Consider the following 12,436-nt stretch of genomic DNA (forward strand, 5'->3'; position numbering starts at 1 on the left):
AACATCTCCACCACCTCCTCTGACAACACATTCCAAGTACTTATCATCCTCTGTGTAAAAGAAAACCTCTCTCATCTTCTTTATACTTATACCCTTTCACTTTAAACCTATGTCCCTAGTAATTGACATTTCTCCCCTGGGAAACAGACTCTGACTATCCATTCTCTCTGTGTCCGTCATTATTTTGCGAATTTCTGTCAGGTCTTCCTTATTCTTCAATGTTCAAGTGAAAACTAACAAAGTTTGTCCAATCTCTCCTCGTAGCCAACTTCCTGGTAAAACTTTTGTGTGTCCTCTCCAAAGCCTCCACAAAGCCTAGCAGCCAGAACTGTACACAATATTCCAAATGTGGCGTAACTAAGGTTCTATACAGCTGCAACATCAATTGCCAATTTCTGTATTCTAGGCCCTGACTGTTGAAGGCAAGCATGCCAAATGCTTTTTTGACCAACTTATCCACTTGTGTTGCCATATTTTTCATGTAAAGCCATATTTTCCTCCTTTTAAACGTATGACTTCTGAGAATGCAATTTGATTTGTTAGATGGGGATAAAATATCAGCTAACCATAGTGCACTTACAAGAATGATTAGTTGGTGCCTTAGATGAATGTGCTATGCATAGTTGTATTATAAATATCCAAATCTATTAACACTGTCATTATGTTACAGTCTTCAAAATTTGGCATTCAGCAAAGTACATTTTACCAACCAGATTATGGAGAAGTGAGGAAGTTCTGCAAAGGAGGAATCTGTATGAATTGATTTCTAGTTGAGTTTAAACCCCAAGTAAGAAAAAAAAGACAGGAAACATTGGGCTATAACATTTTCCTATCAGTATCTTCTTGAACTCTCAAAAAATCAATAATTGCTTCTCCTCCTTTGAGGTTCCCTATAAAATATTCATTTACCTGTGAACAAGGTTCTTGACGTTTAACACTGGCTAAGACTTCACTTGTGGGTCTCTGCCTCTCCTGCCTCCTTTAAGTCATTCCTTCAAAATTGGCTTCTTGATCAACTTTCTGATCAGTTGTTCTAGTCACCTCGTTATTCTGATAGCCAAACAGTCATTGGAGCAGTGTTTACTGCATTTGCACATGCAGATCATGTGGAAACTTGGCACAACTGACTCTGGGAATTGCCCTAGAAATTGAGGTTTCCACTGGGCAATTCCCTGCAGCTGGAACTGTCTAAAAAGTCCACTGAAGTTAGAGAATTTAGAAGTTTCTGACTCACTTGAGCTGAATGGTTACTGAGGAAAAGTTACAAGATTAAAAACCTACTCTAACTATTAAACTGCCTCCATCCCAATGATTCACCAATGGTTTCCAAACTATACCCTCAAAACTGACTGAACAGCCAACTGACACCTCCAAACTGTCTAAGCTCTCAAGCATTTATCTGACAATCTATCTAATCTTATCCACCTTGCACCATTATTCTTCATTATCCTGACACAATGCCCCCTTACTGCTTACTTATCTCATACACTTACCTTTTCTCAGTTATTGTGAAATTACCTTTGGAGTCTGTAGTTCCTGAACTTTGGAAGCAACTAATATAAGAAAGGGTGCATTGTAGCCTACAATGTGGTCTAAAACGGAGTCCAGACATTGGTCCATACATGGTGATACCTCCAGAAGTGAATGTATCAACATAATTGCTAAAATAGATAATATGTGTTACTAATGTGGCAAGAAATTGACGTGCGTAGCATTTCTTATGATATTACAGAAGACTTCCACTGCTCTCTCTGTCCCTGTGGCCATTTCCCTTTATGCTTGTCCAACATTATAGGTGTACATGGTCCTGAAGAAGGGCTTATGCCCAAAACGTCGATTCTCCTTCTCCTTTGATGCTGCCTGACCTGCTGCGCTTTTCCAGCAACACATTTTTAAGCTCTGATCCCCAGCATCTGCGGTCCTCATTTTCTCCTACATGGTCCCACCATCTACATCTGCTAGAAGCCTATGACGAGACATGATTCTAACATTAACATACCAAACCAAGTTTTACTTAGGCCTATCTCATTTAATGCATCATGCTGGTGTTGCATTCTTAAGTGAAACACCGCTTTTCCATCTAAATTTGTTTGCACTATGCTTTAATTCTAAAGTGTTTTCCACTAACATCTGTCTAAATATGATTTATTTCCACAGATTTCAAATCTGCAGTAAATTTAAAAGCAATTGCCTTTGTCAGATATTTGCAGCTGACAGCATAAAGATAGGATATAAACAGGGGAAGATTTATGATCAGCCAGTTTGCCTGTTTGGTTGCACAATGAGCAATCCACTTCCAAGGTTTTGGTTTTGACTTCAGAAGGTAACTCCCTCACAAAACAGATTCACAATTGGAAGTTGTGCTGTGCAGAATACAGTGAGAGTTTATGTTCCTTTCAGTGTCCTGTTTCCAGTTGGAGGCACTGCATCCTGCATTCTTAATTGATATTTAAATCTGATTTGTGATACTGGATCAGATCGTTTTCAGGAAAGCAGTTGAAAGCTATTCATTCTTTTAACTTCTGCAAAACCATTCTGTGAATCACTACATTGTATGAGTTTTTTTAATGTTGCACTTTTTTTTCACCCTCTTTGATTGCGATCTTTGTTTATTTTTCCCAACTCTGAGGTTCTCTGTATAACACTGTTTAGAATTCTTAGAACATTGTGACTATACTGAGACTTATATTTTCTCATCAACCTGTTTGTGGATATTACTATACACCTTCTGGGACTTGAACTCAGTTCTCCTGGTTTAGAGGTTGGGACCACTGCATCACAGGACCCTCAGTTGACATCTAGTCCTTTTAAAGTCATTTTACAAGATCAGGTTTTGTTTACTTAACAGGTTTGAGTTGAAATCAATCATGCTTTTAAACCTCTCTCCGTTTTCTCTTCAAGTAAAATCTGAAGGCTGTAACAATGAGACTGAGCTTACGGTGGAAGGACATCCAAGGGTGTCTGCCATTATTAGTTAGACTTGGTCTTGTATGGCGAAGTCTTAAATTTTTTTAGCAAGGCAAGCTGCTGGAAGTGGAAGCAAGGGTATCTGGACTGATGGATGAGGAAAGCAACTAAATCTCCTTCATCTGATCATGAAATGAAAGGGAAATGTAAATTAGAGTGGGGAAATCCAACATCGAATTAGGTACAGAAAAGACAGGGGAAAAGGAGAATATTGGAGAAAGGATCAAGTAGAATTGATAGAATCATTTGTTGTCATGTGTATTCAATATCAAATAGTGAGAAGTGTGCACTGTCACCATGCATCAGTGCCATTCACATTGACTTAAAATAAAATAAAAAATGTAAAGAAAGATAACTTAAAGAGAGTTCCAGTCCGCTGCTATAGTTCTGCTCTACACAAGCCCACGCCAAGCCACCACCAGAGTAACACGGAGAAATAAAATCATGTTTAACACTTTTTTAAAAGCCCAATAATAATTAATTCCTGAAGAAATGAAACTCCATACTTGTAATAATTAATCTTCTGTGGCAGAGTTTGCCAGTATTAAACACTTATCACATCACATTGTTAAAAAGGTTGGATTAGACCAGCCAAGTTTCATACTTATTACAATGCTGTAGCAACTTCATGTCAGTTTGTCAGTGCACAGCCATGATGAGCCAGACAGTGAGATGCTGTTTTATTAAGTTAATGGCAGAATGACAAATGTTAAACAGCAACTATTGGATATTTAACCTTCCATCTGCTCCCTTACCTCAGCCTGCGAGTGCCACTATATCAGCCACTGTACCAGCCACTATATTACTTTGATAGTAACATCTGGGGCAATATTTCACATGGGACCCTGAGAAAGACATTAAATTGGCTAAGGAAAAAGTGTCAAAACTTTGTGAATCTTTGTGATTTAACTGTCGGTTTTTACTATCATTTTATACAAATATATGTAATACTCTGTGCCAAGCAGCTTGAATTTGGAAGGAAAAGCACTGCTTTCACTGGTATTAAAATCATTACAGTACTGTCCTTTGTTAACAATTTTCAAAGGAAAGAAATAGTTTACTTTAGCTTGGACCAGTTGGCTGTCCTCCTCTCACTCTGTGCCAATGTTCATATCTAAGCCATAGCTATACAAGAGGAAATTATGCTATTAAAATACAGCAAACCTTTTATTAACTGATATCTACCAGAAGTGTGCCAATTGATCAAATATTTCGGATAATCAACTGGTCCACATAATGTAAAAACATACACAAGTCATGGAAACTTAATGCAGAGATATGTACATCACTGTTATACAACAGATAATGATGCAACTTTGCCTTAAATAAAACTATTGACAGCAATTCATTTGCACCCTCAACTGTCTATTTGGACATTGTGTAGATTGAGGAGAAATTGACTTGAAATTGAACAACTGTTGCTATTTCATGTGGCCATTCGATTGAACAAGTATACTTACATTGAGGTAAATAAAAGACTATAATAATTGGACAGAATCATACAGTAAACTTTGTGGTATTTGATCTGTTTAACCTTTGCTGGTTTATCGAGAGTGCCGGTTCATAAGGTGTCAGTTAAAACAAAGTTTACTGTAGTAGCGGAATTACATTCCACCTCCGTTTGTAATCTTGTGGCTCAGCAGCATATCTTTCACTCTAACATTACCATCAAACATGAAACTGGCCCTGTTTTATTGGGGAATGTAAAAGAGCGTGTCAGGAGCAGTACTAGGCATACATGAAACAGATGGTGAAACTACTGTTGGTGATCCAACAGAGCTTATATCAAAGTTTCATAGCCTGAACACATCTAGTCAGAGATGGTGGTTGACAATTAAACAACAGGATGTTACTCAATGATGGTGCAACCCACTTTCTCCTATTTGCAGCCATTGTCAACAGAGAAATTCCCAATGAATGTTCCATACTAGATGTGATATTAAGGCACCTTTTCAATAATTGTGACATTCTGGGGAGCTCAGGTGGAGGCCATAATGGGTCATCCACTCAGTACTCCTGGCTGCGAATACCTCAGCCTTGTCTGTTTTATTGACATGCAGGACTCCTGTATCATTGAGAATGGAGATATTCGTGGACATTTCTGACTCCAGTTGGCTGTTTAATTATCTATCCCATTCACCACTGGATGAATACCATAGGACTGCGGCGCTTCATTAGTTGTGGGATTGCATAGCTCTGTCCACTGCGTACTGATTACACTGTTCGCCATGCATCTGATCCTGTGTTGTAGCTTCATTAGGTTGGCACCTCATTTTATCTTTACCTGATGATGTTCATGCCATGCTTTTCTGCACTTCTCTCTGAATTAGAGTCAATCCAGTGGCTTGGTAGTAATGGCAGAGGAAGTGATATGCCAGGTCATGAGATTCCAAATTGTGGTTCAAAGCATTTTTGCCGCTGCTGGGTCACAGTGTCTCAGGGATGCCTAGTTGAGTTGCTAGATATGTTCTGAATTTAGCCCACTTACTATGGTGGTAATGTCACAAAATAATAGAGGACATTCTCAGTATGAAGAAAGGTCTTTGTCTTCATAAAGTATTATGTTATGGCCACTCTGACATACTGTCATGAAGAGTTGTAACTATGACAAGAAGATTGGTGAGGTTTCAGTCATTCCCTTACCATCTGGTGTAGATGCAGTCTGGCAAATACATCCTCCAGGACTTGGCCATTTCGCTCAGCAATGGTGCTACTGCACTGCTGTAGGTAATGAGCATTGAAGTTCCTTACTCAGAGTACATTCTAGACATTTGACACAAATTGTGTTCAACATGGAGGATTGTATGGAATGAATGTCCCACATGTGGTTGAAAGGAATGTTATTTAATAAAAGTTGACACTTTTCCATGTACAGGGATATAAAGTGATTAAAGCTGAACGCTTTGAGTAGCACCGTAAATGAGGAGAGAGAGCAGGAGAGAATCCTAGACTTTTGAACGTGGACAATTGAAAACATGGTGATGGTGAAACACTTGAAAATTGGGAATATTAAAGTGGCCAGAATTGGAACAGCATTTATGTCCTAGGCAGTTGTATGACCCGGAATGGTGCTAGGATTGGGAATATTGAGGCCTTGCAATATTTTAAAAGCTTGAGTTAGACATGTAAAGGTGAGGTTCTGCGGAACATGGAACCCATATCAGTTATAGAGCACCACTCTAATGGGTGAATTTGATCTGGTATATGTTAGGATATATGTAGCAACATTTTGGCTGAATTCAAGTTTATAGAGGAAGGAAGAGGGGATAGCAGCCTGGAAATACTCAAGTATAGATGTAGTGAAAGAATGATTGAGGAATTCATCAATAGGTATGGATGGAGGCAGTGATACTATGGAAGTCGAAGCAGGTTGTTATGCGGCTCAAAGGTTATCTCTTGGTTAAATATGATTACACAGTTGCAAATGGTCTGGTTCAGCTTCATACAGTATCAGGGTGAGTGATGGAGCCAGTGGCTAGGGAATGGAAGAGACCACCGATGCTGTTTGACGACTCACTCTTGCATGTTGATTGTCTGCTTGCACAGATTGTTACAAAACATTCAGTTTTTCTTTGGCCATGTTCTGAGATGGATTGGGGGGCTGGAAGCTGGTTAGGATGGGGTGGGGAGTGATTTGGAGAGCTAACACTCTGTGTGATATCTCGGATTGGTTTTAAAGGGAGTTGGAGAGAAAATATCCAGTTTTCTTGCTTTTGATTTTTTTTTCTGTGTTTTACCTCTAATGAGAGATTAAATGATCACAAGGTTTTGTGGTGGGAGTAGGGTTGATGGTCATGGGAGAGAGGGAGAGTGTGTGAGGTTAAAGCTGCAGTCATGATGCTACAGTCACCAAATCACAGACTGGTCCAGTTGACCTTTCACTGACTCTAATTTTGTAAAATAGCGAGTGATGTCATGGGTTTGAAATTAGGAGCAATTTTGATTGTTAAAACTCCATGATTTCAGCTCATCCTGAAACTCGGAAGTGTTTATTTTTGCTCTAGTTTGCATGGAAAGTAATGAAGGAGTTCAAATATTTCCTTTCAAAATCCTCTTGCCTGTTGCCATTATGACCATGTTATCTCAAACTTCAATTGGCAGTTTGTTAATTTACCCTGAGTTCTGGGTGCCAGTCACACTCAGGCCAGAGAAAGTCTCCTCTTCCTACAAGGCTTAGAAGGATGGCTTTCATTTTGCAGTGGCTGCAGTTGGATAGCTTAAAGTCACTTAAAATGTTGCACCAAAGCAAAATACTGGAAACCTAATAGAAAAGCTAAATACTCGAAACAGAGGGTCAACACTTCAGGCCTGTGATCTTCCCTTCCGTTGTTGCTGGAAGATCAAGAGATAAGCAGCTACCAGGGAAAGAAGACCGGTAATTAGGCCATGGGAATGGTCATACCATGGCAGCAGTAGTTGCTGACCTGAAGTTAGCAAAAAGACTGCAAATGAGATTGAGAGAATTCTTTCCATTTAACCTATATTCTACCTGAAAAGATGTACTTGACCAGACTCTTATTGCATCATCCATTATTGAACCCTCACTTTGTGATGATCAAAGGCCACTTCTTTGTATAATACAATGCCACATCATTATTTTGATTTTCTTTTTTTTTTTTTTTTTTTTTTTCCTAAGGCGATAGCGGAGGAGAGTCCCAGCACACAGACAGTCACTCACTCCCGCCGGCGCGCTGCAGGAGAGTCCCTCCCCTCCGAGGGCCGGTGCCTCTTCCCCAGAGAGACCGGGGGGGATTTACTTCTTTTTTTTTTTTTTTTTTTTTTTTTTTCTTTTTTTTTTCTTAACCCCCACACTACCACCTAAATGCGGTAGTGCTTATTTTATCCCCAGCACCCATGGTGTGTGTGTGCAGGGGTGAGACACAGTGAAAGACACAAAGTGCACGAATCTTTATTCAATTTCCACCACCAGGAAGATAGGAAAAACACCCGGGTGGCCAGTGACAAACACTGCCCTTCACAGCAAGGGACAGTGCTGTGTGATCAAAACAGTGAAGGGGAGGGTAGGGACTAAATCAAAATAGAGTTGGAGGGAGAAATGATGCACTCCACTCCCTGCGGCGCCCACCTCTCCCTGAACAACTCCAGGGTGTTGGTGGACACCGCGTGCTCCTTCTCCAAGGACACCCGGGCTCTAACATAACCGCGGAAGAGGGGCAGGCAGTCGGCCCTAACGACCCCCTCCACGGCCCGCTGCCTGGACCTGTTGATGGCCAGCTTGGCCAGGCCCAGGAGCAGACCCACGAGGAGGTCTTCAGACCTGCCCTCCTTCCTCCGTACCGGGTGCCCAAAGATCAGGAGCGTGGGACTGAAGTGCAGCCAAAAACAGAGGAGAAGGTTTTTAAGGAAATCAAAAAGGGAGTGCAAACGCCCACACCCAATATATACATGGTCCACGGACTCCACAGCGCCACAGAACAAGCAGTTGGGCTGGGAGTCCGTGAACCACCGCAATCTGCGGTTGCAGGGGACTGCTGCGTGCAGCACCCTCCACCCCAGATCCCCGAGAGAAAGGGGGAGGACTCCCGCGTAGAGAGCCCTCCACTGGGGATCCCCACCGCCCGGTGGCAAATGGGCACGCCAAGGCGTGTCCGGACGGTGGATGAGGGAGAAGAGGTGGATGGTGTGCAGCAGCAGTCGGTACAGGGCTCTCCTTTTCACCTCCCGAAACAAAACAAAGTTAAAATTTCGGAGGCGGCTCAGGTTGTGGGGCACAGGCTCCCGCGGGAAGTACGGGACCTTGGGGCCAATGTGAAATTCCGTCCGGGCTGGGGTGTATTTTGATGTGTCTCTTTCATCACCTGGATTATAATTAGATTTTCAAATGGCTTTCGATCAGGTATTATGTAATGACCTATTAAGTAAGCTCAGAGTGATATGGGGTGATGTATCCAATATTACGAGAGAGTTTGATACAACAGAAAGCTTTTCCATGTGTGGGAGAACTAAACTGGGACCAGCAAATATAAACCAATAAGTAACTCAGGGGCACTGTTCCCTGAAGGTCTGTGCATGATAGGATCCCTACAGTGTGAGAGCAGGCCATTAGGCCTATTGAATCCACAACAATTTTCCAAAGAGCATCCTACCCACCTACCCTATCCCTCTAACTGTGCATTTCTAACCTAACCTGCACATGTTTGGACTTTAGGAGGAAACTGGAGAACCCGCAGGAAACCCACGCAGACACAGGGAGAATGTGCAAACTCCACACGGACAGTGGCCTGAGGCTGGAACTGAACCAGACCCTTAGCGCTGTGAGGCAGCAGTGCTAACCACTGTGCCGTCCCTATGGTGATCAGCATGCTGATGCTGTTTGTAGCATTGGCTTCTGGTTCTGCTGTGAGCACCACTATGCACCTCGGAGGTCTGTTCAGAAGGAAACTCAACTCAGCAGGAATGCTACTCAGGAGTAATGTGCTCACCCAGGCAATGGTGAGATACTCAACTTGCTACAGTAAGGTGTAGTTGAGGTTGCTATAATTTATGCTTTCAGTTGCAGGTTAAATAAGAACTTGAGGTAGCAAAGTATTGCATTAATATGCTAATAAAATGAGGTGAAGATGGGTCGAAGGAGGTTTATGTGGAGCATAGAAACTACCATGGTCCAGTTAGACTGAATGGTCTATTTTTGTGCTGTAATTTCTCTACCACTTCAAAGCTTATGCTCGCCTAATTTTGGGCCAATACCAATTGCAGCAGATGGACATTTACATGTCAAAAGATGCTAATATTTGATATCAAATTGGATGATACGTTTCATAACTGAGCAGCCATCTGGTTCCTGTGCATCGTATTTTAATGGCAGGCATTCTGGGCTAATCATTCATGCAGTTCAGTACCGATTACTGTAACTGTAAGATCTTTTTAAACACAAAACGTGAAGACAGTGAGTCTGTTGAGTGCTCCAAAAAAAGAAATCTTTGTATGTTTCTAAAAAAAGCTTGTCCCTGCTTTTGGATGTCAGGGCAAAAAGAAACCAAACACTCTATCAAAACTAAAATGTGGTCAAGAGGAGGTAGATTTTGAGGACAGTCTTGTAGATGGAATTGAAGGATTTGCAAGAAGGAGTTACCCATTTGACCTGGAAGAGATTTTGATTAATGTTAAGTTGTTATGAAGATAACTTCAGTATACAAAAGGATTAAATCTGAAAAGCACAGATCAGAGCAATGCACCGGAAATATTGGTTAGGGTAAAGAATCAATTCCCTTAACTGTGCATTCCCGCACTGAATCGGTGAGTGTTGTCCAGCACAGTATTTCAGCCTTTACTGTCTGAACTTTTAATTCATAGGATCCAAGCTAAATAGTGGCTACCATAGCTCTGTACCCAGGATACCGCTTTACATTCAAAGTTCAGAATTTGACTGACAGCTTGGCAAGCCATTCACGATGCAGAGAGCTGTCTGTCTTAAATATGTACTTTGACTCTTTCATTCTCACTTTCTTTTTTCTCTCTAATGAACGGAATGAGAAATGGGTGTCTTATGCTCCAAAGTTAGGGCTCACCAGTTTATATTATTGACTTATGAAATGAGTTAGATGCAGATTAACGAGCAAAGTTTGAATCTCAGGACAAAATCTACATTCTGTTCACATAAAGAGAGCCAAAAAATGGTTTTGCTTTACAGCTGGCACCATCTCTGAACAATAGACAAAGTCACTTGACAAGCAAGATCAGAAAGTCAAGAACACATGAGAGGCCATATAGTTAATGATAGATTTTCAGTTTTGCACATCTACCATTTTATAAGTTATTTGTCACAAATGCCTTTCCAATGTCATGTCATGTCTATGGACTCTTACATCGTGCTGCACAATCAGGCCTTAGCTAGAAATGTAAGTTGGTTTTCCTTCTTTGAAACCACTGAACGTTTCTTCAACCTAGGCTGAAATGTATTTTATTCATTTTAAACTGAATAATCAATTCATGTTTATTTGATTTTAGTTTATGAAAAATATATGCATCTAGACAGTCGTACCTTTGAGGGTCAAACACAATTCCTTTAAAAATCTAAGCTTGGGTAATTCCATGCAATCATAAAAACCGTAACCATTGACAATTATTAATTTTTGTTTTTAGGATTCGACAAATTATGGAGTGTATCTGTGACCAAAGTAAAAAGGAATTCACGCTGGCCATTGTTGACTCAGATTCTACAGTGGTGTATTATCAATTTACAAATGGCTTTGTTATACCAGACCCACCGGACAGTGTTGAAGAGGTGGACAGCACTCCGAGCAGAAAGAGACAGAAGAAGTTTCGGAGATGACTACCGTTCATCGTCAATGCTAAAACTGTTGTGGATTTTTTTTTCCCTGTGGAGAATATCTGCAAGCCAAGAACTCAACTATATTGTATCAGTTGACTGTATTTATGTCTTGTATTTACATGTGTCTCATGTCTTGCTTGTTGCTTTCACTATGATGATAGAATTCTGTAATGGCCATTACAGTCTTAATTTTAGTTCTATATATAAGTTGCAAGAGTATGACAGGTCTGACATACTTATAGTAGTGTTGACATATTTTAAATATATATGTTTGAATTAAACTTGAAATAAATGCAATTTTTAGATTTTTCCTTTATATTGCTATGCTCATGTGTTGCCTTTTCTCTGCCCAGAGAAATTCCACGTATGCCTCCTTGAGCCATGTAGGAAGAACTTTTCTGCTTTTGCTCCTGCTGATGACCTCAGGCTGACTTTCAAAGAGGCTAGATGTTATATCATAAATCTGCAGCATCCAAAAAAAATAAAGCTGCTGAAAGGACGATAAATGCTGTTCTGACAAAGTTGAGTTTTCCTTTCTGATGTAACGTCCTGTGCATGGATTTGTGCCTCATCCACTAAACCATCTGATTAGGGATGATAAATCAGTGTGGACGTAATTTCAATCTGTATTGCCTTAATCTATCACAACCTTAAGCAGATTTAGTTAAGAACAAGTGGGTAGCAGTGCTCCGAAAGCTAGTGCTTCCAAATTAAATCTGTTGGACTATAACCTGGTGTTGTGTGATTTTTGACTTCCATTAAAACTAGCTCGGATTTCGAGCACTAAGACAAGCTGCTATGCCATTCAAAAGAAAAACAGGATTGCTTTTGTTTGTGATTGGTTAAATGATGTCAAAAGAAGCTATCCTCCTCCTAGTCATTCTTGTTTAGGATAAATGGATTGTGAAACAGGAGAATAAAGGAGAGGAAATAAAATACACAAAAGACTATAGACACTTGGATTATGGTTAGTGCCTTCTAAAAGACCGGGCTTGGATGTGCTTCTCTTAAATGGAACAGGTGTGATTTTTTTTTACAGGAGGGCAACATTGATTTTGTGGCCTTTAATTCAAAACTACTTCTTTTCCATCAGACGTTATAACAATTTGATCATATTTCTCACATTTGTTCAGCAAGGGTTTCAATGTTGCTGTCAGGAGATTGTCATATTCCACA

The 12,436-nt window shown here is 40.5% G+C and overlaps 1 protein-coding gene across 3 annotated transcripts in view; it reads left to right on the forward strand.

Annotated features, from left to right (window-relative positions):
- Positions 1-11,994, forward strand: part of tsen15 (TSEN15 tRNA splicing endonuclease subunit) — a 70,899-nt gene extending 58,905 nt beyond the window's left edge. The window contains exon 4 of one of the 3 annotated variants that reach the window (XM_087990889.1): positions 9,137-9,402. In XM_087990889.1, coding sequence (XP_087847015.1) covers positions 9,137-9,260 — 124 coding nt within the window. In that variant the 3' untranslated portion in view covers positions 9,261-9,402. Of the gene's footprint in view, positions 1-9,136; positions 9,403-11,070 lie in introns of those variants that run through there. The other 2 variants (XM_043699914.2, XM_043699913.2) reach the window with 2 other exon arrangements.
- The last annotated feature ends 442 nt before the right edge of the window (positions 11,995-12,436 follow it).

Source organism: Chiloscyllium plagiosum, unplaced genomic scaffold (assembly GCF_037043375.1).
Source record: "Chiloscyllium plagiosum isolate Xiang-an unplaced genomic scaffold, Cpla_swu_hap1 HiC_scaffold_9, whole genome shotgun sequence".
In the NCBI taxonomy this organism is placed as follows: Eukaryota; Metazoa; Chordata; class Chondrichthyes; order Orectolobiformes; family Hemiscylliidae; genus Chiloscyllium; species Chiloscyllium plagiosum.